The 21,413-nt window shown below is 41.2% G+C and overlaps 1 protein-coding gene across 1 annotated transcript in view; it reads left to right on the forward strand.

Moving 5' to 3' along the window:
- The window catches only part of cntnap5 (contactin associated protein like 5), a 138,435-nt gene that overhangs the window by 67,911 nt on the left and 49,111 nt on the right, over nucleotides 1-21,413 (forward strand). Inside the window, exons 4-8 of the mRNA XM_022740130.1 lie at nucleotides 3,096-3,206; nucleotides 4,875-5,068; nucleotides 14,102-14,249; nucleotides 19,290-19,493; nucleotides 21,004-21,188. Coding sequence (XP_022595851.1) covers nucleotides 3,096-3,206; nucleotides 4,875-5,068; nucleotides 14,102-14,249; nucleotides 19,290-19,493; nucleotides 21,004-21,188 — 842 coding nt within the window. The remainder of the gene's footprint in view (nucleotides 1-3,095; nucleotides 3,207-4,874; nucleotides 5,069-14,101; nucleotides 14,250-19,289; nucleotides 19,494-21,003; nucleotides 21,189-21,413) is intronic.

Genomic DNA, 21,413 nt, shown 5'->3' on the forward strand with positions numbered 1-21,413 from the left:
TTATTTTCACTTGGTCCACCACACAGTATGTTGTTTGTTTAACAAAAACTGTCAAATAAATATAGTGAAGTAGAAAGAATATAAGAGTACAATATTTCCCTCTGAAATGTAGTTGAAGTTTAAAGTGGCATAAAATGGAAATACCCAAGTACCTCAAAATTGTACTTAAGTACAGTACTTACAGTAAATGTACTTAAATACTTTCCACCACTGCTGATATAAGTACTCACCCTTCAGTACAGATGTATTTTAAAATTGTTCTATTACCCAACCACGTAAAACTACTGAATTCCTGAGTGAAAACAGAGGGGTGCTACTTAAAAGGCTAATATCCAAAAGGCAAAAGACTAGCTAAATCACCACAGCCATGCAAAAGACTATTAATATTAAATACTAAACTCCATATTGATGTTAAAACGTGTCTCTACAACAACTAATCCTCTATCATCTCACTGCTCATCACTGAGCACCAGTATTTAATAAAATTAGATCATATGTTATTTTATATTGGTAATGAAATGCCAAGCTAACACTAGGAATGAAAGGGCGCACTATCAGCTAGCTAACATTAGTTAGCTAAACTGTAACTTAAGGCTAAAGTTAGAAACTAGATAACATTAGCTAAACTGTAACTTAAGGCGTAAATTAGAAACTAGCAAACATAAGCTATCTTAAGTGTAATTTAAGGCTAAAGTTAGAAACTAGCTAACGTTAGCTAATCTGTAACGTAATATTTCTAACATTTGCTGTAAGTTACAGTTACAGTAAAGTAAGTTTTACACAAGCGCTAAGCGTTAAGCTAATAGTGAACTGTCATGAACAAGCTAAAAGGAAAGTTTTCTGTGTGCAGACTGCAGCTTCATTTGCCACAAATATCTGTAAAATTATAACTACAGCCTGAGAAAGCCCCCACCCTCCTCTCAGCTGCGTTACCTGCAGCAGAGGAATCGTAGTAAAAGATTCTTCCAGGCACGAATATATGAAATATATTGTAATATTATGATTACAGATAAGAAGGATATATAAACGTTTCAACCCCATGAACTGTTGTTTTTACCTCTTTTGGCAGGGGTGTCCAAATTAATCAGCGGGATCAGATTCCCCCAACCCCCCCCCCATAATTCGAACCCTGGTTCTAGTGCTGTAAATACTCACTAGAGCACCAAATGTCTATAAATCAGCAGCTGAAAATAGTCCACAACAAACACACTACTTACTCTTGTCAAAGTAACATTTGCTAAAAAACTAAAGTGCCCAGCTGTGTTTGGAAATTACTTCACCTCACCTCTTCAGGAGGAACCAATCAGCTGAGGGCCGCAAAGAGTGTAGGGGATGTCAGAAAGTGATAATGATATGACAAACTGACAAACACATTGTTGATTTGGGTCTTTTTGTGGGATAAGAGAAGTGTCAACACGCCACTTCTGTTGCTCTGGGAAAAAAAAAACAAACATCATCCTAGCAGTTGGATGTGCAGTCAAGATGTACTTAACGTATGATTTCAAGAGAGATTAATGATCCCTCTCAGCTAGCAGTCATGTACGTGTGTTCGGATGCGCGTCCGGGGTTCATTTGGCTATTAGTTTCAAGCCCATGAGACTTTGCAGACAAATGAGCCTTCCTGACTGACAGCCGGGGCGCTTGGCTCCAGACCGAGACTGTAAACAACAACACAGTCTGTAAGATGCACATTTTGCACATGGATAAACTTTTTCTCTACTCACACACCTGCCAGAGATGCATGGTTCGCCTGTCAATTTGAGAACATGTGTTACACTGTCAAAAAGATTGTTGGTTTGTTTAGCCTTGTTTTTGTTTTGTTTTTTTTCTAAGATGTCAGGGTCTCATTTGTTGTATACGGTGGTGTCGAGCGTAGAAGCAAAGCAATTGAAGACGCTTTTGAGGTGTAAGCTCACATCAGAGAGGTTTGTCAGCTCTTCAGCTAGAGATGAATCGTTCAAGAAAGGATGGATGGATACAGATTGAAAGGCAGATGAGAAGAGTGATCCTACTTTTGATCCCTAAAGGATCAGAAGTAGGATCTGGAAGACTTTTGACAGATTAAAAGTGCTGTGCTTGCATAATAACCCCAGTTCTTGTAGTGGTGCGTTAAGATGCCATGCCAACGTTCTCATTTCCCCAATGAACATCTGCAACTGCACTGCAGCTCAGCCATAATTTGAGTCTTGGACAAAACAGCTTGATCCACTTTAGTCACACTTGAAATCAGGATTAGAAGAATCTCTTGGCAAGCGATCTGAGAGCAGTCAAATCAGGTCAGTCGAAATTCACAGGGACGCCCAAAAGGAGAACGAGCTCATGCTGTCAGTTCTGCTGTGCTCTTGTCGGCCAGATGGATGGCCAATTGCCACTCCAGATGTGCTCAGAATCCATCTGAACTCAAACTAGAATGGCATCCAAAAACAAAAAGCCTCTCACACTCGAAAGAGCGAACTGCACGCTGATGGAAGAGAGTACAGGGATAATTGTAATCAGGCTGGTGCCAGTTTTCATTACGTTCCCAGATACAGGCCTTAATGCAGCTTTGGACTCAAGTGCAGCCACAAAAGCAGAAGAGGATGTTTTTGTGTGATTCACTACTTTTATGGCAGGCAGGGCCGGTCAGAAGAAGATGAGGCTGACGGCTTTAGATCACTGGACTCTTAATCTGCTCCTGCCTGTTGGACGTGATGTAATCTCACACTGCAGGATTAAAAAGAACGCACACATACACACAAAAGCAGTCATGGCGTTTTTCTGTGTGGTTTTCAAGGGTCACTGCATGGGTTAATAGACTGTTTGAGGCATCTGAGAACTGGATAAGTGAGGCAGCCCTGTTATTTTCCTCCAGTTCTTGCTTTAAAACTCCTCCGCCGACAAGTAAAGGTGCACTTTGAACCAACATGTTTAACTACGCCAGGATTCATTTTCTATTATTACTGTCATCTGAATAAATCAGAGCGTGGCGAGCGGCGAGATCTCTTCAGAACCATCCCTTTATGTTGTCAGATTTGCATTTGAAATATATCATATGAACTATATGGAACATGATTTAAATGGCATCTGAATTTTTTCCTTTTGTTTTTCTCTCACAGATACTTGCAATGGTCCTCTTGTATCAGCGTTACCCCATTCGTCCTTTCAGAGCTCCTCTCAGTCCTCGGTCAGTTACGCTGCCTACAATGCCAAGCTCAACAGAAGAGATGGTGAGTACAACAGACAGTACTGCTGCATGGATTTCAGTATTTCTAAATGCTTCAGTTGTGCGCCACCCATCTGCTGTACCAGCGGTTACTAATGAACATTAACAAGAGAGGCAGCAGACCAGAGAGCGCTCATCTGAACCATTTTCGTAATGGTCATATGGTCATTGTTTTTGAAGGCGATGACAAATGAGCTGTGAAGTATGAGGACTTGCTGCATTTGCCGCAGGCTGCAGCTCAGATGGACACTGTTCCACTGTTTCAAAGAGATGAGGAAGAGATGGCTGTCTGTTTGCCCACAGACTGAAAGAAAATATGTTTCCAACTACATTTCAAAACGCTATATAAATACAGCAACTGTTACAAAGCAAAAAAATTGATTTCATGTATTTATTAAAGGCCCCATATTGAATAAAGGTCTCTGTTCATGTGTAGTGTGATTATAGATCAGGTCTAGGTTCTATATTAAAACTGTGAAAGTATCGAAGCCTCAGTCCACAGAGAAATGCACACAGCCTGTATTCAGAAACTGAGCCTTAAAACCAGCCGTCAGGACTTCTGGAACTTTGTGATGTCACAACAAAGCAGTCACCAAGCCCCGCCCACCTGGACCCCACCATCCAAACCTTGCAGGATTTGGTTTCTCTGAGTGTTTGCCTGAAATCTGCTATATTATTATTTATTCACTCAGAAAACAGTCAGCCAATCAGAAGAGAGGCTCAGAGCCTCCTCTCTTCTGATTGGCTCACCGACCTGTTGTTACTAGAGCTCCAGAGAGAAGCCTGAGAGAGGAGATGTAAAACTATACTGAGACAGTTTTTGATTCTTAAAACCACGAATGTATCTTCTTATGGATAAAAAAGTTTCAAATAAAACACAGGGAAAGTGTAAAATTTCAGACCTTTTAAAATGAGTCATGGCGACTAAGGGGAGAAAACTCAGAGAAAATTGACTGCATAGCAGGGCCACAAAGGGGTCCAGGGTTGTTGTCCGAAGGGTTCTGGCCCCTCTTGGACCCACCCCAGATCAGTCTGAGTAGTCAACTGCCACAAGCAAATCAAACAGCTACAGGCGATAAAGAACTAATAAAAGACAGATGCCAAAAAGTATCTTTACCGTGGCTATTTCCAAATGTCATATTATTAATAAGGGAAAGGGAACAGTCTGATTGCTTTGACACAGAAAACTATCTCGTCATCATCTCCTGTCTCTATCGGCTCAGTCACTCCTCGGGTGCAACTTGTAGCCTCTCAAGTAAAAAGGAACTGCTGCTGAATAAATATCACTCAACAACTACAGCTCCCATGAGCTTTGGACAGACTACACATGTCATTAAAACCTGATCAGAGCTACAGTTGGCGAATGCTAACAAGGTAATCATCTTTGGAAAAGTGGGGAAAGTATCAACATATTTCCAGCAGGTGCATTAGTAGATGCTGTAAACATTTCAGAAGTGAAACAGCCGTTTTTTCCCCAAGAAGTGAGGACCTCCACTGTGGCAGCTGCAGTGTAACTTCACCTTGAAGCCTTTTACAAACACTCCCTGTGTACATATCAGGACTTCATACATTTTTTGCAATCTGAGCCCGGTGCCGACTGAGCACAAACCACAACAATCCACTGTGCATCGACCGGACCGATGTTTAATGGATCCCCTCTGCTCTTCCTCAGGAGCAGGAGGCTGGTCCCCCATGGTGACTGACCAAGAGCCCTGGCTCCAGGTGGACCTCAGGGAGCAGATGGAGGTGACGGCTGTCGCCACACAGGGACGTTATGACAGCTGGGACTGGGTCAGCAGTTACCTGCTGCTCTACAGTGACACGGGCCGAACCTGGAAACAGTACAGGCATGAGGACGGAGTCGGGGTGAGTCACCACATGGATGCTTTCGTTTCAGCATTGATTATTGTATTATTTCTTGTTTTATGTCAGTCATGAAAGGAAATCAACAATTTGGGATGAGGGGAAATGAACAGATGTAGAAGAAACAATGTCTGAGGTTTATTCTTGGGTATTTATTACGGTCGCCAACAACTACAAACACAACACGCTGCAACGGCCCAAAACATTTCCATAAGGAGAAACGAGTTGCTAACGCTTGCTACGTTGTCTGTTGCTCTTTTATAAGAGTGTACAAACTATGGCCAAATGTAGAAAAGAACACAAACCTTTTTAGGTCAGAAGGTCCGGCTGTAGGTCCGGGGTTTTGTGTGTTTGTTTTTCCATCGTTTCTCTATTTGCAGCGTGTTTGCTCTTTTTGTATTTGTTTTGGCTTCCTGCAGCACGTTGTTTTTCATTTGCAGCACCGTATTTGTTTTGTATTTTCATCGTGTTTCTGAATCTGCATTGTTTCTGAATTTGCAGCTCATTTCTCCTGAAGTGTTTTAAGCCGTTGCAGCGCCTTTGACCTTGTAGGCCACCGTAATTTATGGTTGAATATTCTGTGCTTGAGAGTTACAAGACAAGATTGATACCACCCTCATGTGAATGGATGGAGTGGAATATATGGAGCTACAGCCTTTTGAATTGATTAGCCTAGCTTAATGTAAACACTGGTTACTCTTAGCATTAACTGTGGACTTAGTTCTTACTGAATCAATCTACATTCAACCACTTGAACTTGAACCACTTCAATGTCCACTTCCACGGTAGGACAACTGAACACTGACAGCCGTAATAAATCATCTCACTGCCTTACAGTCGTATCCCTCCACCGATCTTAACTACCACTAACTTTACAGGCAAAGTGGATAATGTGGGAACAATGTAATGTAATGAACAGAGTCCATTATATATGTACTGTCTCTGTAAGGTAGTTACCATTATTTCAATTATTCCAATTCTCTTTATAAACCTGAGGTAATGTACACAATAAATCTAAACAAAAATGATATTAGCATCACAAGAACCAGGAGCTGTTCTCTGTTCGAAGAACCTCTAAAGAGCCCCAAATAACTTTGTTTTTCATCCATAAACAAACCAAAATGTAAAAACGTCAAGTTGTGTTTTTTACAGGAACCGTTTGGGACTATTTCTTTGCTCAAACCACTGCTAACTGTTCCCCCTCTGCTTCCAGTGGCTAATCACCCCCCGGCTGTAGCTCCATATTTAACATGAGAGTAACCCCAGCGTATCAATCTTCTTGCCCAATTCTCGGCAAGAAGGTGAATAAGTATATTTCCCGAGGTGTCGAACTATTAATTTGAAAATGTGCAACAGACAGCAAGGTCAGTGGATAATATTGAGTGGGCTGTGACGCTGGTGTATTATTATTTATGGCAGTTTTTTATTTTATTTTATTTTTATTTTTTGCAGGATTTTTGTGGTCACACTCAGATCATAAACACTGACAGTAAGAATTAGATTTTACCATCTGTCACATGAGATAACTGTTTTTCATGCGCCGCGCTCGGTGGACCAATTTATTGATGACATTGCAGCGTAGTGTCAGATAACATATCCTCTCACTTTTTCAGACACATTACAAAGTGTGGGAAGTATCTGGTGTCAATGCAATTATTCCAGCGCTTTTATTTTAATCCTTCATGCAATGCCACAAGATGTTATGTCAGCCTGTGCAACGACTTAAAGTCTAAAGGAAATAGCCTCATGTTGGCACGTGTAATTAATTCTTAATTGTGTTTGCCCCAATAATGTCAAAGGCTCCCTAACAAGATATTAAATTGTTTTTCGGTGTGTTTTCTACTCAGGAGGCAAAATTAGCACAGTGTGTAGTTGCCCACTGCCATGTCACTGCAGCAAAGGGATCTTTTTTTTCTTCTTCTTTGTGTTGAAATTAAAAGAGCGCAAAGATTTGAGGGTGAACATTCTTCCTAGTGCTGCGTGTTGTTTTGAATTATTGATGTTCCTCCACATTTAAAAATGCATTATCTAAAGCACACTGGAATGTAGGAATTAGAGCTGAAATCAAACATGAGGAACTCTGAGCCAAGTTGAAGCCAGGTCACAACCTCCCTCCTTTAAGCCCTTTATGAGATGTTACTGTCACTAACACGACAAATGTGTATTCATCCGCGTTTGAAAGTAGTTCCCGACAATAACGCTATTTACCCCTGTTAGAGTAATGCTGAATAAAAGCTGCAGTGCCCCAGCTTGTTTAGAAAATGACCCTGCCTTACAAGCATGCAGCATAAAATGAATTTAAGAGGGTTTCGATGTCTTTACTCCCCGAAACAATTAAATTAACAGTTTTTAGATTAAATTTGCAAATGTGTCAAAACAGTCAGGTTCAATAGAAATTGCAAATTACAATGAATAACAGGTAGAATCCAGCTTGTTTTTGGGGAGAAGAGGAAGCAACATAGACCCAGATGTGATTGGTAATGCAAAGTTATTCATTAAGAAGGAGAGAAATAATACTGATACAAACAATGAATGAGGGTAACTAAAAGGGGAAACAGGGCAAACAGGTGCCGCTAAATCAAAAAACCGAATATAACAAGAAGAGGATTCTGGATAAACAAGACTTTTTTTTTCTTTCTTTTTTTTTAACCAGACTCTCTAAAACAAAAATAAAAATGGGAAGAACTCCTCTCTACCTCCTCTGCACTGAAAACAAAACAGCCAAACATCAGCCCTGTTCCCACTCAAACTAACAAAAGAATTTCCTATGTATTTCTATGTCACTGTGAGCTTTATCCATCCCTGGTCCAGTCCCCTAATTGTCCACTAGTACCTCACTTCTAATTCGTAAAGTCTACTACAAGCTTCACAAAATTCAAAGACCATGTGAGGTACATCGGCGAGCTCGGTGTACGTCAGCCGCCCTGAGTGACGAGGCCGGCCGGGACTTCCTACGCTATAGCTCCAAATGTCTTCAGCTTGATCTGTGGACAGAGGGACTGTCCTGGAGAAAACCAGCCCACAGGTCGTTTGTGCAGCAGGTTATTATGACCCGTAGTTACGTTTTCTTGCGATCGCTCGTAACAGAGGGTTGACAAAAACGACCTGTTTGGTTGTTCAGGTTGGAGGACTTGTTGTGGCCAGTAGCTGTAGCCAATCACAATGCAGGATCCGCACAACCTACTTAGCATATGCACAATACGGCTGCGGCTGTAACGATAACTAAAAGAATAGTTCCTTCTTCATTGTGGAGGTTTGGAATATAACAACAAATAGTACGCTAACGCTTGAATTATGAACTGAGGTTTTAATGTGTAGTTTTTTGTCATTTTAGATTTTTAACCCAATGTTGATTGATTCGTGTAAACAAAAAACAAAAATAGCACAACTCTATTTTAAATTAGTCCCCAAAAATAAATATAAGTTGACAGTTTGTCAAAAATGAAATGAAATATGTATGTGCTGTTCACTGAGACATTATATCCAGTGACTGATTTTTTGAAAGATCATGTTAAACGGCTCACAGCTTCTTCCACACACTGTCAGACCTCATATCATTATGTCTGAAAAAAGGAAGAAAAAAAAGAAAAAAAAAAGCGGCTGTGCAGAGAGAAGATGAAGCATTTTGTGTCGATATTGCCAACATGACCTGCAGCTATCACCCTTTGTAACTGACTCATAAGAGAGACAAAAGAAAGATGCTGAATTTCTTTCAAATATTGAGATTCATGTCGCACTCGCAGTGCTGCACCGTAGCAGTCAAACCAGGCAGTGTCCTCTGAAACTTGGCACACAGTGCAGCCAGTACAGCGTGACTGGTTGTAATGCTTGACGTATTTGCTGATGTGTATTAAATGCACACTCACACAGAAAATTTAACCCCCCCCCCCGGTCCTCTCTGGTGCACATGTGAACTTGAGTTGGTTGTTTTTTTTTTTTTTGTTTTTTGTTAAGATGGTGCAGGATGAATAGCAGCCAATTAGTCTGCAATCTCTGCGATGAAGCTCACACCCGAGCTGACTAACTACAGCTTTCACCAAGACCTTTGGCTGATACTAACCCACATCCGTCTGGCATTTTAACAAGTGAAGCTCAAAGGTAACAGCTCACTGTCAGAAACTGAACTGAGGGGGGACTAATGAGAGAGCAGCAGCTGCTGATATGACTGCTAGCTCACAGCCACTCTGAGCTAATGCTGAGCCAAATTAGCTCCACAGAAAAATTAGATCCATAAAAAAAATTTAAAAAAAACCTGGGCTAAGGGTCAATACTCCTGCTAGCATGCCCTTAGCCTGCTGCAATTTTTCAAAACAAAACAGCATGGAACAAACAAACACATGATATAATTTATTATAATCTTTGTCCTGAGGATGGCGCTAGATGTTTTTCCTCCTGGGAGCATGGCTGATTTTTCTGAGCAGATCATTAAATATGATGTTGGTTGTTGGTGTTAGACCAGAGATTTAGAGAAATAGTCAGCCTGCTCTCAACTTAGTGTCATCTAAAGAAATTACTTACCCACTGTCGTCTTCATCCTTAAGCTCCACCACTGGGTATTAAGACACTCGGGGAAAAAAAAAATTAGAACACTAGAAATGGAAATTAAATCACATATAGGCTTTGACATCTGTTAAAACATTAAATATGATTCACTTCCCTGTTATTTTTTTTTTTTAATCTGACCTCAGTAAAAGTGTTGACGTCACCATCTGTTCTTGTCAGTGGGAGTGTTCTGAGCAAAGCCTTATTAAGTACAAGAGGAACATGTGAAACAACAGGATGGCACTCTTTTACAAGCCGATAATAACCTAATTAAGTCGGAGGAGAAAATCTGCAAAAAATGATTTATGTCTATGGAAGCTTTTAGGAGATGAAATGTGGACTCTAATCACCGTATGTGCTGTCAAACACGAAGAATGACTGACTTATAAAGACTCACTCTTGAACGTCTTCCCTTATGTGAAAAATTAGCCTCGTACTTGATGATACTTTCAAAGTAAACTCTCTAAAAAAAAAAAAAAAAAAAAAAAAAATGGGGGAGCCCTCGTTAATCTAATTGCCTGTATAATATATTCATTCTGCTTCATGGTAATTTAGCAGTATGGTCTTTGCAAATATTCATAGGTGGGAAGAGGAATTTTTCTAGCAGGGGGGCCTGATTAACATCATTATCCTTGGAAAGCCTTATTTAGAAATCTCTTCTAAACGAAGCTTTGAATAAATGTGTGAAACAAAGTCTCCTCCTTCAGGGGAATTTTAAACATTAATTTTCCTGCATGTTAACTGTTCAGGTAGATTGGGATCTAACGAGGATGAAAACGTTTCTGCACGAGCGCTACAGACTCATTTTCATTTCTTTTAACAGCACAATAACAATAACACTTCAGATTGGTCCAGCGTGTCGATAGCGCTTGTGATGTCATACAGCTACAGCTATTTGGTCGCCATGTATAAAGATCGTTGACGCGGTTAAGGTGATTTTAGCGAGTTTGTTTTCCCAAAAGCCCCGAATCTTTTATAAAGTTTTGAATATAATTCAACTTTGTGTCATTTCCCCTCAGTGTCTCTGACTGGACCGGCAAATCTATTGAGCTCCTTTAGCCACTGGGGAAATATCGCTATCTACATGTCGCCCGGCAACTAGCGGCACAATTTTTTTTATCTTCTGTTTTTCAGTCTGGACCAAAGTGGTTGGACAACTGACCGACTAACTGCCATCTCCAGAGCAACGCAGCATAAAAAAGATTTTGAGTGTGTAAAGGATAAAAAAAAAAACAAAACAAAACAAAACAAAAACAAAAACTTCTACAAAATAGTTTGTAGTTGTAAATCTTCTTTTGTAAACCTGTAAAATAAATCCACGTCTGTGCATGTGTACAACAGACTTCTCAGCTCCTGCTACGTCTTGTTTTTTCAGTTCTTTTCCTACCTTAAACCGAGACTGCGAGCATGGTAAATATTGTCATATGCTGTCATTTGAACATGATGTCTGCATTGTTCCCCAGTGCAGAGAATACACAGCGTTAGTAGTATATGAGATAGGTGAGATATTGAAGAAATATCTAAGATGTTGTTGATCCTGGTCAGGGGATTTCTGGCTGACCGAGAGGAGATTGGAGACTTCAGTAGTATTTTCACTCATGGCAAGGTCATGTACTCGTAGTTTTCACTGTGTCTACCCTCAGGCTGTTTAACTGGCCAGTGACCTCCTGAAACACACTGCAGCGTCTTCATAGCCGGCAGCAGGATTTATCCCCCAGTGAATTGATTAAAATAAACTTATGTGCCTGAGCTGTATGCAACATAAAGGAAAACTGACACAAGGGAGCTCATCACTGGAGAGGAAGAGTAAAGAGTCTTAATGAACAGGGAGGGAAACTGTTCCGCAGTGACAGAAACATAAATAGAAATAATGAAGTCACTGTGGGGTTGGGATTGTTTATGCGGATAAGGACCAACCTTGGTCCTCTGGCCCTCTGGAAAATCTTCTGCACCCTCAGGCCCTTTATTCAGAGACTTTGCCTCATCTCCCAGCTGGAACACACAGGATGTTCTGCTGTAAGTTTTTCCAAAGGGGGGGAAAGAAAAAAAAAAAACCACAAACGTCACAGCTCGGGACGGCCTCAGTGGTATGCTCTTGCAGTGGTATCTCTCTTGAATACTAATGAGTCATGCTGACGTGTGTGAGCATTGTTAGCTAATGAATCGTTAGAGTGACTGCTCTGCAGCCTCAATCAGAGCTCGTTTGGTTCATTAGGTTTTTCCAGAAGTTCAGATGGGAATTCAAGTGGAAAGAACGGGTTAATGATTACCTCAGCCAAGGAGGTAATGCTTATGTCTGTCTGTTTGTCAGACGGATTACGCAAGAAGTGCTGAACCGATTTGCACCAAACTTGGTGGATGGATGGAGCGTGTGCCAGGGAAGAGGCCTATAAATATTGGTGCTGATCCAGTCAAAGGGCTGGATCCAGGACCTTCGAATCACTTTCCTAAACTTTGCGAGATTGGGCATTTTTTTATTTGACACGCTCATCAGTTCCTCAGGAAACAAAGTTTGGATCTTGATGTAAATATCAGACTTATGAATGGTGTTGACATCTGTGACTTTGTACCATTTGGTGCAGATCCAGATAATAATCCGGATCTCACAGACGTGCTTTAAATAACAAGAGGTGTTTCATGAAACTGTAAACCAAGCCTTCACCAAACAACATTTTGTTTACCTTGCTTCAGATTGGCAGACTATCCTATTCAAAGAAAACAACAGCTGTGTTTGTCAATCCTGAAGAACCTAAAGACTTTCTTTTTCTCCCCCCGTATCATGTGCAATGTTGTCGTACGTGAGCACATTTCTCTGTCAGAGCTACAACAGTTTTGGTTTGTTTCACAACAGATTCTTCTTTTGTTTGTCTCTTCTTGTCATTGCTTTTTACAGCGGTTTGAAGAGCGCAGGGCTCCGCTGGAAAGAAGTGATGTCATGTTTTTGTAAGAACCGAGTTTAACAACATTTGACGACAGACGGAGGCTTGATTGCTGATGTTTCCAGATCTGTCAGTCAAATCAGATCAACCCACACCCACAGAGTCCTGATTGAGAAGATCATCCAAGATTTTAACTGGTTTTGATTGATAGATAATTCCTAAGGAGACTTTTTTTTTCCTGAACTGTAATTGTGATTTTTGCTCATGAATAGTTGATAATCAATGAAATAGTCTTCTACTGCAGTGTATAACACGTACTCTGTATGACAAACACATGTTTTCAGCCGCCTGATTCCCAATAAAACACCCAATTTTGATTTTCTGGCTGAAAGCATTTAGAAAAACCCCAGTGTTGTGAAAAAAAAAACATGCCTTGTTTTTCTGTTTGTTTGTTTTTCCGAGGCCAGCATGTTTCTCTTATTTCATTTGCTCTAAACGCTGTTTGTAGTGCTACAGTAATACATTTTCCTCAACCAAATGTGTAAGCCCCCAGTGCCATTTGTTAATCCCTCCTGTGAATTACCGTGCATGTATAAATTAGCCTGGCCTCTGCACGTTTTTAAGACTCGAGGCTTCACGAGGCTTCACTCAGTAAATGGCTCAGAATGGGGGAAGCGGTGGCATAAATCACAATAACAGCCTTAACAGTCGCACAGTTGCCTTGATTATCTAGCAAGGAGAAGCATCCTGGTCTTATTTAATGATGCCGCTGCTTTGCTGCCTTCCGCAAGCGTCGGACGGTCATTTGTGCCGCTGGTCGTTGTGTTTCTGTTGTTGCGGGAAAAGCTGAATTATCAGCCTTGTCTGGCTGTGTTGAACCATTCAGAAAAGCCCGGAGCCCTGCTGTCAATGATCTATCTTTTTTCGTTCTTCATAGTACGAGTACGTATTGATCTGATGTGTCACCTGCCTAGAATCGGTTATGAAGGAGCTGGTAATCAGTCATTTGAGAGGAGAGGTTGTTTGTCTCCGTTTCTGTCTCCATCTCTCATTCTCTGTCTGTTTCTCCATTCATGTCCCCTGGTGTTGTTCGGTGCAGGCTGAAAGGTGGAAGGAGGAAGGGTGGGAAAGAAAAAGAAGAATGACATCTCACAATAGTGCTCAGGTTTTTGTTTTTAGTTCTGCAGGGGGAAAACACAATACGAGAGCCCTTATTTCGCCCCGGGCTGCCTCACTGGTCATTTTTCCTCTGTCTCACATGGACCTGCTTGAACGGATATTCTCATATTTCTACACCGCACAATGATTCTTATCATTTTACATTAAATAGTATGGCCAAGGATAGGAGGAAGACATTGCCCTTGGGTTAGCCGTGTCAGCACTTTGTTGTTGTCTGTGCTGTTCAAGGATTTAGATTTTTATTCTGCTTATATTTCAAGTATTCAGCTAAAAGCAGACTTTTCTACTCCCCTGTGAAAACATTACTATTCACTTCAGATCTGAGGTTATTTGCTGCTTCTCAGTGGAGCGTTGGTCACTTCTTGTTCTATATCAGTCCTCTGCCACCGTCACAACCACATTGTCTCCCCCCCCTCTCTCCCCCCTCTCCCTACAGAGGTTTGTCGGGAACGTTAATTCAGAGGCCGTTGTCCAGAACAAACTGTCCCACCCAGTGAGAACACGCTTCCTGCGTTTCGTCCCTCTCGACTGGAACCCCAGCGGCTGGATGGGCCTCCGAGTGGAGGTGTACGGCTGCTCCTACAGTGAGTAACACGCGCATCCTGCGGTTTAATACCACACTAAGAAAGCTCTCAGGCCACACATCTGTAGTTACACCACCTTAAAGGATCTGTTGATTTACACGCCCCGCTTGCAGCTACACTCTTGATGGAGAGTAATGAGGACTATTTTCTCTCCACCTGCTTTCAACACGCTGTTTAATTCTTCCAGACCAGCAGTGAAATGACTGATACAAAGACAGACAGGGTGGGAAACGCATACGCACAGTGATCTCTGCTCACATTCAACACTCACAACTTTAAATTAAATGTGCCAGCAGCTTAAGACAAATGTTGGACCATCTGGTGATACTTTTACTCTAAGTGTCAGTTGCTAGCAAAATGCTAAAACAATTCATATGAGCATCACCTTTTCACAGTGGAGTATTATTTTCCACATGCATGTAAAAACTTTGTATGTAGCCTTGTAGACAAAATGTACCATGAAAAAAATGAAATAAATTTAATATAAATGTAAGTTTTTAGTGCAAATAGTGGCGTTCAATGACATGAACACTGTCAACGTTGCACGGATGTGAGTCATTTGGTGTAAAACCGGCATTAAATACATAACAGATACACAGGTAAATTGGACACAAGGAAAATAATTTCCTGTTTTTATTTTGAAAATAATTTCAAAATAAATGAAGGAAATCATAAATGCCAAACGGTCATTTTAGGCTCAGCTCATTAAAGAGGTGAATTCCTAACTTCATATAATCATGAGAATGATAGAGAAGAGAAGAAACTTTTTTTCTTCCTGTAAATTTCCTGCAGGAGCATGATGGGAAAAATAATCTCAAAGGAATCTAGTTTTGCAAATAGTAACCCTGCAAGATCCCCAGTCTTTACAAAATCTTATAGTGTGTGACACCCATTGTCTTTAGATGTGAGAGGCTGTCAGAGTCATAGTGTGTGTTAGACATTATTAAATATTACTGCAAAGTGCAGTGGGATTTGGAAGAAGTACGATGACATACAAAAAGGTTGAGACAGATAATATAAAAACATGCCCAGTGCAGCTTAGATCATTTCTATTCAGGTACTAATACTGATGCCAGTCTTAATGTTTACACTCATACTAACATAAGTGGGTTGGTAAATACCGAAATCATAATTTTGTTTGCTTGATCATCTTTCCCATCTTTACTTTATTATCTTGTCTTAACGCCTACACACAAGACACCAATATTATTTTAAAAATACGTTAGATATTAAACATTTTTTCCGGTTGTCACAGCTCAAATACCTTATTATATCAGGATAACATGCTTTTCTACTTGAGTCTATTCATGTGGGTTTCATCACTGAGTCATTGCTCTGCCGTGACAGAAAAAGGTGTCCCACATAATGGGCACAAAGAAAAAGTGACAAAGGAGAGTATGCCCACCAACTAGGTGGGCATACTCACAAAGTGCAGCGCACACTGGCTACCTTCAACTAGTGTTGTGTCAAATGACGCATCGTGTCATTTGAAATGTGTGACATGCAGCAGATGTGCCTCACAGACAGACAAAGTAGTCAAAGTACAGTAGACAGGATGTGCCAACCCTGGGAGGAAATGTGAAAATTGCTGCTTTTCTGGAGCATCAGCGCGTGATGACGACTGCGAAGACATCACCGGTGTGTGGCTTTCCATAGAAAACAATGCTGCTCTACAGAGGCAAAACACAGCAACTACATGTTCAGTCAAAACGGGATCTGTGAAAGAAAATATTATGCCATGGAAAGTTTGTTTTCTTTGTCTTTGTGTTGCTGCACAGGCTGCAGTTAGTGCAGTCTGGCTTGGTAATCTGGCTGCTATAGGAGGAGACCCTCAGGGAAAAGGAGAATAATTCATTTTCACCATAATTCCATCCATAAGTAACACAGTGACAAAATGTGACTATTTTGGTCATAAAACATCTAAAAGCAAAAATCTTATCAGACGGGGGTCCGTGGTCTAATTTGTGTCAGTTTAGGGTCCTTGATGTCAAAAGGTTTGAGAACTACTGCGCTGTAGGACCAAGCATCGACCACCGTTTAAATTTATTAAGGCTTAAAGTTATACATAATTGAGGGCGTGTCACTCTGAGTGACAGGTGGGTGAGCGTGTGTTTGCCACAAACCGGCATGAACCGAAGTCTCGGCTCCACACACGCCCCTCCTCTTTGCCTGTGTTTGTATTAGCCGGCAGAGTGACGTCACAGAGGCCTACTGCCATGGAAAGAAGCTAACTACACAGCTAAGCTAATGAGGCTATATCAAGTAAGAGCTAGCATGCTGGATAGCTATGGCTAGCCTTAGCTACCTACGTTTTAGTTAGTGATTAAGTTATTGATTTTCTGCCAGTTTTTTATCTATTTTAGATGAACTGAGATTGTCGTTAGGCAGTTCTTGATTCCACATAATCACATTAGGCAGCAGCTGATGGACAAGAGGAAAAAAACAAACAGCTAAACTGCTGCTAAAGGCAGCTAGCTAAGCTGCTCTCAGTAGCTGCCATCTCATTTTGTGACTGCAGTGGGTTTTATGCAATTTTGTGATTAAGCAGCCTTTGCATTAATACTTAAATGTATTTAATTGTAGATTAAAGTGGCGTATTGATTTCAGTATAAATATTAACTTGGACACGTAGAAACAGAGAAACACTTTTAACCCTGTTCCTTTAATTTCAATCCATCTGCACTGCAAGTGTGTGTTGCCGTTAATGCTCAGCTGACTAACAGTAAAGAAAGCTGTTTTGATTCAAAATAAAATTATTAAATTGTTATTTTGGAATAACTGTCCTAAAAGGTTGAATAGTAAAAGACCACATTAAAATAATTCCATACTTGTGATTTTAATGAGAAGCGAAAACAGAACTCGGACCTCTGTGAGTGTACACCACGTGATAAAAGGAAAAGCTTTTTCACACACACAGTGAAATTAATAACCTGAGCAGCCCTCAATAAAAATACACGTAATGGGGATTCACTTAGACACCTCTCCCACGCGTTGTGAGGCAGCACTAACTAGATGAGCCGGTGAATTACTGCAGTGTGAAACACCCTCAGAGCAGCCCACAGTGAGCAGTTTTATGATGACCAACCACCAAACATAGTGAAATGCATTAATGTTTGTACTCTGCCTTATTCATGTAGATTGCTGTAACAGCCTGGCTGTCAGCACTGCTGCACATTAAAGCAGTGATTAACAGGGCTGCACGTCTCCTGACAGACTACAGGAGAACCGATAAACCTGTGAAGTCTGAGCAGTTTAGTGTGAAGAAACTTTGTATTGCAGACGTTTTTGATTTGTCACAACGGCAGGCAAAGCACAGGTGGCTCCGTTTCATTAAGTGTGAGGGTGAGCCATGTCAGAGAGGGAGCACAATCCCTCCGTGCCCTGGAACTGGTTCTCCTAAATTGAATGGCGCCAACGTTAATGTAAGTGAAACGGGTCTATCGACGTCACTGTGGTAAGAATGTGCAGACTGTGATGTTACTTAAATGCATCTACAGGAAACCAGTATTACCACTGACTGGATTATACTGCTGCAGTGGGATAGATGCATTACTGAACGGAAAGCCAGTGGCAGGTATTAAACCTGCAATGAAAAACTTTTGTGTCCCCCTTCTGGCAGAGAGAGTAATTACTGACAGCGCTTGCTTCGGTCCAAGACGATAATCTACTACTTAGGGAAGAGTAAATGTAACAGCTACGAAGCCTACTTCAAATATTTTACAAATACCAACCTTTCCACGAGCGGTAAGGCGACAAAAGCTTCGTCCTACGAGGAAAAGTCTCACCGATGGTAATCCATATTTGTCCTCGCCATCGATCACTTTCTTATTTAGACTGTACTCCTTCTTGTGATCGCTGAGTTTCTTCTTCATCTGGAGCATCAGAAACTTTTCTTGGACTCTTCCTAGGTTTTACCACCACAGGCTCTGCCATACTCCTAGCTGCTGAAGCTTACTCTGTCTCCATACAGTTGCTACTCTCCTCATCGCACTTTGGCAGTGATTTGACAAAGTTTTTACAAAATTTCAAGAAAAAGAGTAACCTTGCAAGGCAGCATGATTTCTCATTGGCGACGATCCATCTTGCCAGGCTCCGAGCTAATCGCTCGTGGCCAAACCACAGTGGTTTGGACCGAGTAGTGTCTTACTGGCAGCTATGGAGAAGCAGCTGTTTTTGTATATGCAAGAGTGTCTGTCAGGTGCAAATATTCCATACCAAGACGTCCACCAACATGCTAACTCAAGCCCATTTTACACAGGACTAAAACCCGCTAACACCCACTAACATCTGGCTTTTGTCGTCAGTGTGAAAGGCCGCAATCGACATTCACTCCCGGCTGAAAGTACTCTGCTGTAGTTGCGTGTATTTATTGTCTCTTGCTCCGATCAGCAGTGATGTAAACATGGCATGACCTCAAAAAAATATATATATACTACATCGTGTGATAGACAGATGGTTCATCCAATCACCTGCCAAATTTTTTTTTTTTTTTTTTTTTTTTGAAAGTGCCTGCCCTTTTTCAAACATTTTCCAATGAAGAGTTTCCAGATGGTTCTGTGTATCAAACCATCTGGTGCCTCAGGTTAGAGACAGAGTATTTACTGAGGGGGGAAAAAAAAAGTAGTTGTAGTAGTAGAAACAACAGTATTAATAGCAGTAGTGACAAGAGTAGTAGTAGTAGTACACCAGCTTTACATCTATGCTGGTGATTATTGTATTTGAATTGAAGTTTCTGAGCCTGTAACATTCAAAAAATAAATTATTAAATACCCACAAAAAAAATAAGAATGAATGAGAAATCTGACTTTCTTCAAACGGAGCAAACCAACTCAAAGCAAGGAAAGCAATGAGGATATTTAAAAATGTCTCCTTGAAAATGAAGCAGATCAAATTGTAGGGGACATTTTCCAAGCAGTGACACTACACTAACTACATTTCAGTGCATTCTCCACAAGCATGTAGCAATTTTGTCTTATTACACACTGAAGGTTTTTACAGGATGTCATAGTAACCCGAGACTTTCTCTGATTTCCCTTTTAGAGTCGTACGTGGCAGACTTCGACGGCAGAAGCTCACTGCTGTATCGGTTCAACCAGAAGTCCATGTCGACGGTGAAGGACGTGATCTCTCTGCGGTTCAAGAGCCATCAGGCCGAAGGTGTTTTGCTGCACGGAGAGGGGCAGAGGGGAGATTACATCACCCTGGAGCTTCACCGGGGAAGACTGGACCTCTACCTCAACTTAGGTGAACTGTGCTTCACAGACTTTTCTCTTAAATGTTTTATTTTCCAGAAAAATTCAGTCTGAAATGTGAATCGTTGCTAGATGGTGAAGCTATGAAGCCTTTAAAAATATGTGTAGATGATTTTCGTTTTCATGATTGAGCATTATCGAAGCAATGTATTGGATGTCATGTGTCCATCTTAGCTCATTTCCACCGAGTAATGAGTTTTCATGACATACGGAAGACCAAAGTTCTGTCCCCATATTGTTAAATTTGTCAGATGAAACATTGGTCACGTTGAAAACTTTAAACCAGCAAATATTTGACTTATTTTTTATTTAATTTTTTGGAACATTTTATTTATGGTGGTTTTACATAGTTAAAACAGACTTACAAAGCATACTCAAATAAAATAGACAGATTCAGGACTTACAGAAAGAACAATAAGCAAGTAAATGAATAAATCCCCCCTTAAAAAACATAAAGATATAAAATCAAATAAATAAAGAAGGGGCTGCTCTTCTCAGTAATATCTAAACATCTTCAGCTTCCACCAAAACGGGTACATGGCTACGCGACACCGGAGGAGGTGGATCTATTGGTCCCTGATGTGCTCGTGCTGCGGTCTGCCAGACAGTTCATACCTCAGTCTCTCTGCATGTAGGACTCCTATCACCTCTCTCAACCAAGTCTCAAACCGAAGGGGCGAGTCCGGTTTCCACAATTTCAAAATGCATCTCCTGGCAATAAACCATGAACCAGGACTGTTCTGGCAGCACGCTCAAAATTTTCCATTATTGTGGGATTTTCGAGCAGCGCCGTTTCAGGGTCAGGAGTTAACATAACCCCAAAGACCTTAGATTACTGTCGGTGTTTGATATTTTTTAGTTGATAAATGACATAAACAGTTACTTATTTTATCATTAATTTATTGTTTTTCTGCTGCTAATTCATCATCTAAATGAAAAAACAACATTTCTAGTGTTTCCTGCCGTGTGCCACAACAACGGTATTACTATCTTTCATGCGAACATACTTGTTATTCTACCACTTCCTGTTTCCCAAACTCCTCCTCCCACAGTTTTGGCTCCAACTAAACACAACATTGTCCATTTAGGAGACCTGGTCTGTTCATTCTGACAGTGATTCAACAAAGTCCTAGCTATTTGCTTGGAGCCTGGTGCAACGTGCTTGCTATGTGCTGGGTTGCGGTGGTTTGGACCAGTCAGTGTCTTACTGGCAGCTATGCAGAAGCGACTGTTTTGGTATATGAGTGTGGTGCAAATTTTCCTTACAAAGACAGAACAATCTACCACCATCAAACGACAGCTCCTTGTACCCACCTTCAAACCAATCTATCTGTTTCTACTCCACTATACATCACCTGAATGAATGGATAGAGCGTAATTGTGTGTGTATGTGGGTTTCTTTCTGGCCTCTTTGTACCCCTGAGGTCTGCCCGCCCGCCCTCACGCATTCACAGCTTCTCTCCGCTCACTTTGTTCCTGCTGTTTCCTTTGTCCTCCGCCAGACGACAGCAGGCTGAGGTTCAGCAGCGGCCGTGTTGCTGTCACTGTGGGCAGTCTGCTGGACGACCAGCACTGGCACTCCGTTCACATAGAGCGCTTCAACAAGCAGGTTAACCTCACAGTGGACTCCCACACACAGCACTTCCAAACCAAAGGAGAAGGACACTCGCTGGAGGTGGATTATGAGGTGAGTCCACGGGTTGATTAAATTACATAAATTGGAGGTGAGATGTAAATGTGATCGCACCTCTTAATGAATTTATCCAGTGAGGGGCCAAACAACATCATCATTGATAACACAATGATGAGCAGTGGAGTTAGTAATGAGCCAGCTAGTAATTAGCCTTGGAGCACTATGGTAAACAGAGTCTAGTCTATGTAAGCCCCAGAGAACGGACATGCTTTGAAATGG

This window comes from Seriola dumerili, unplaced genomic scaffold, assembly GCF_002260705.1.
Source record: "Seriola dumerili isolate Sdu_G_001 unplaced genomic scaffold, Sdu_1.0 BDQW01000052.1, whole genome shotgun sequence".
Taxonomy (NCBI): domain Eukaryota; kingdom Metazoa; phylum Chordata; class Actinopteri; order Carangiformes; family Carangidae; genus Seriola; species Seriola dumerili.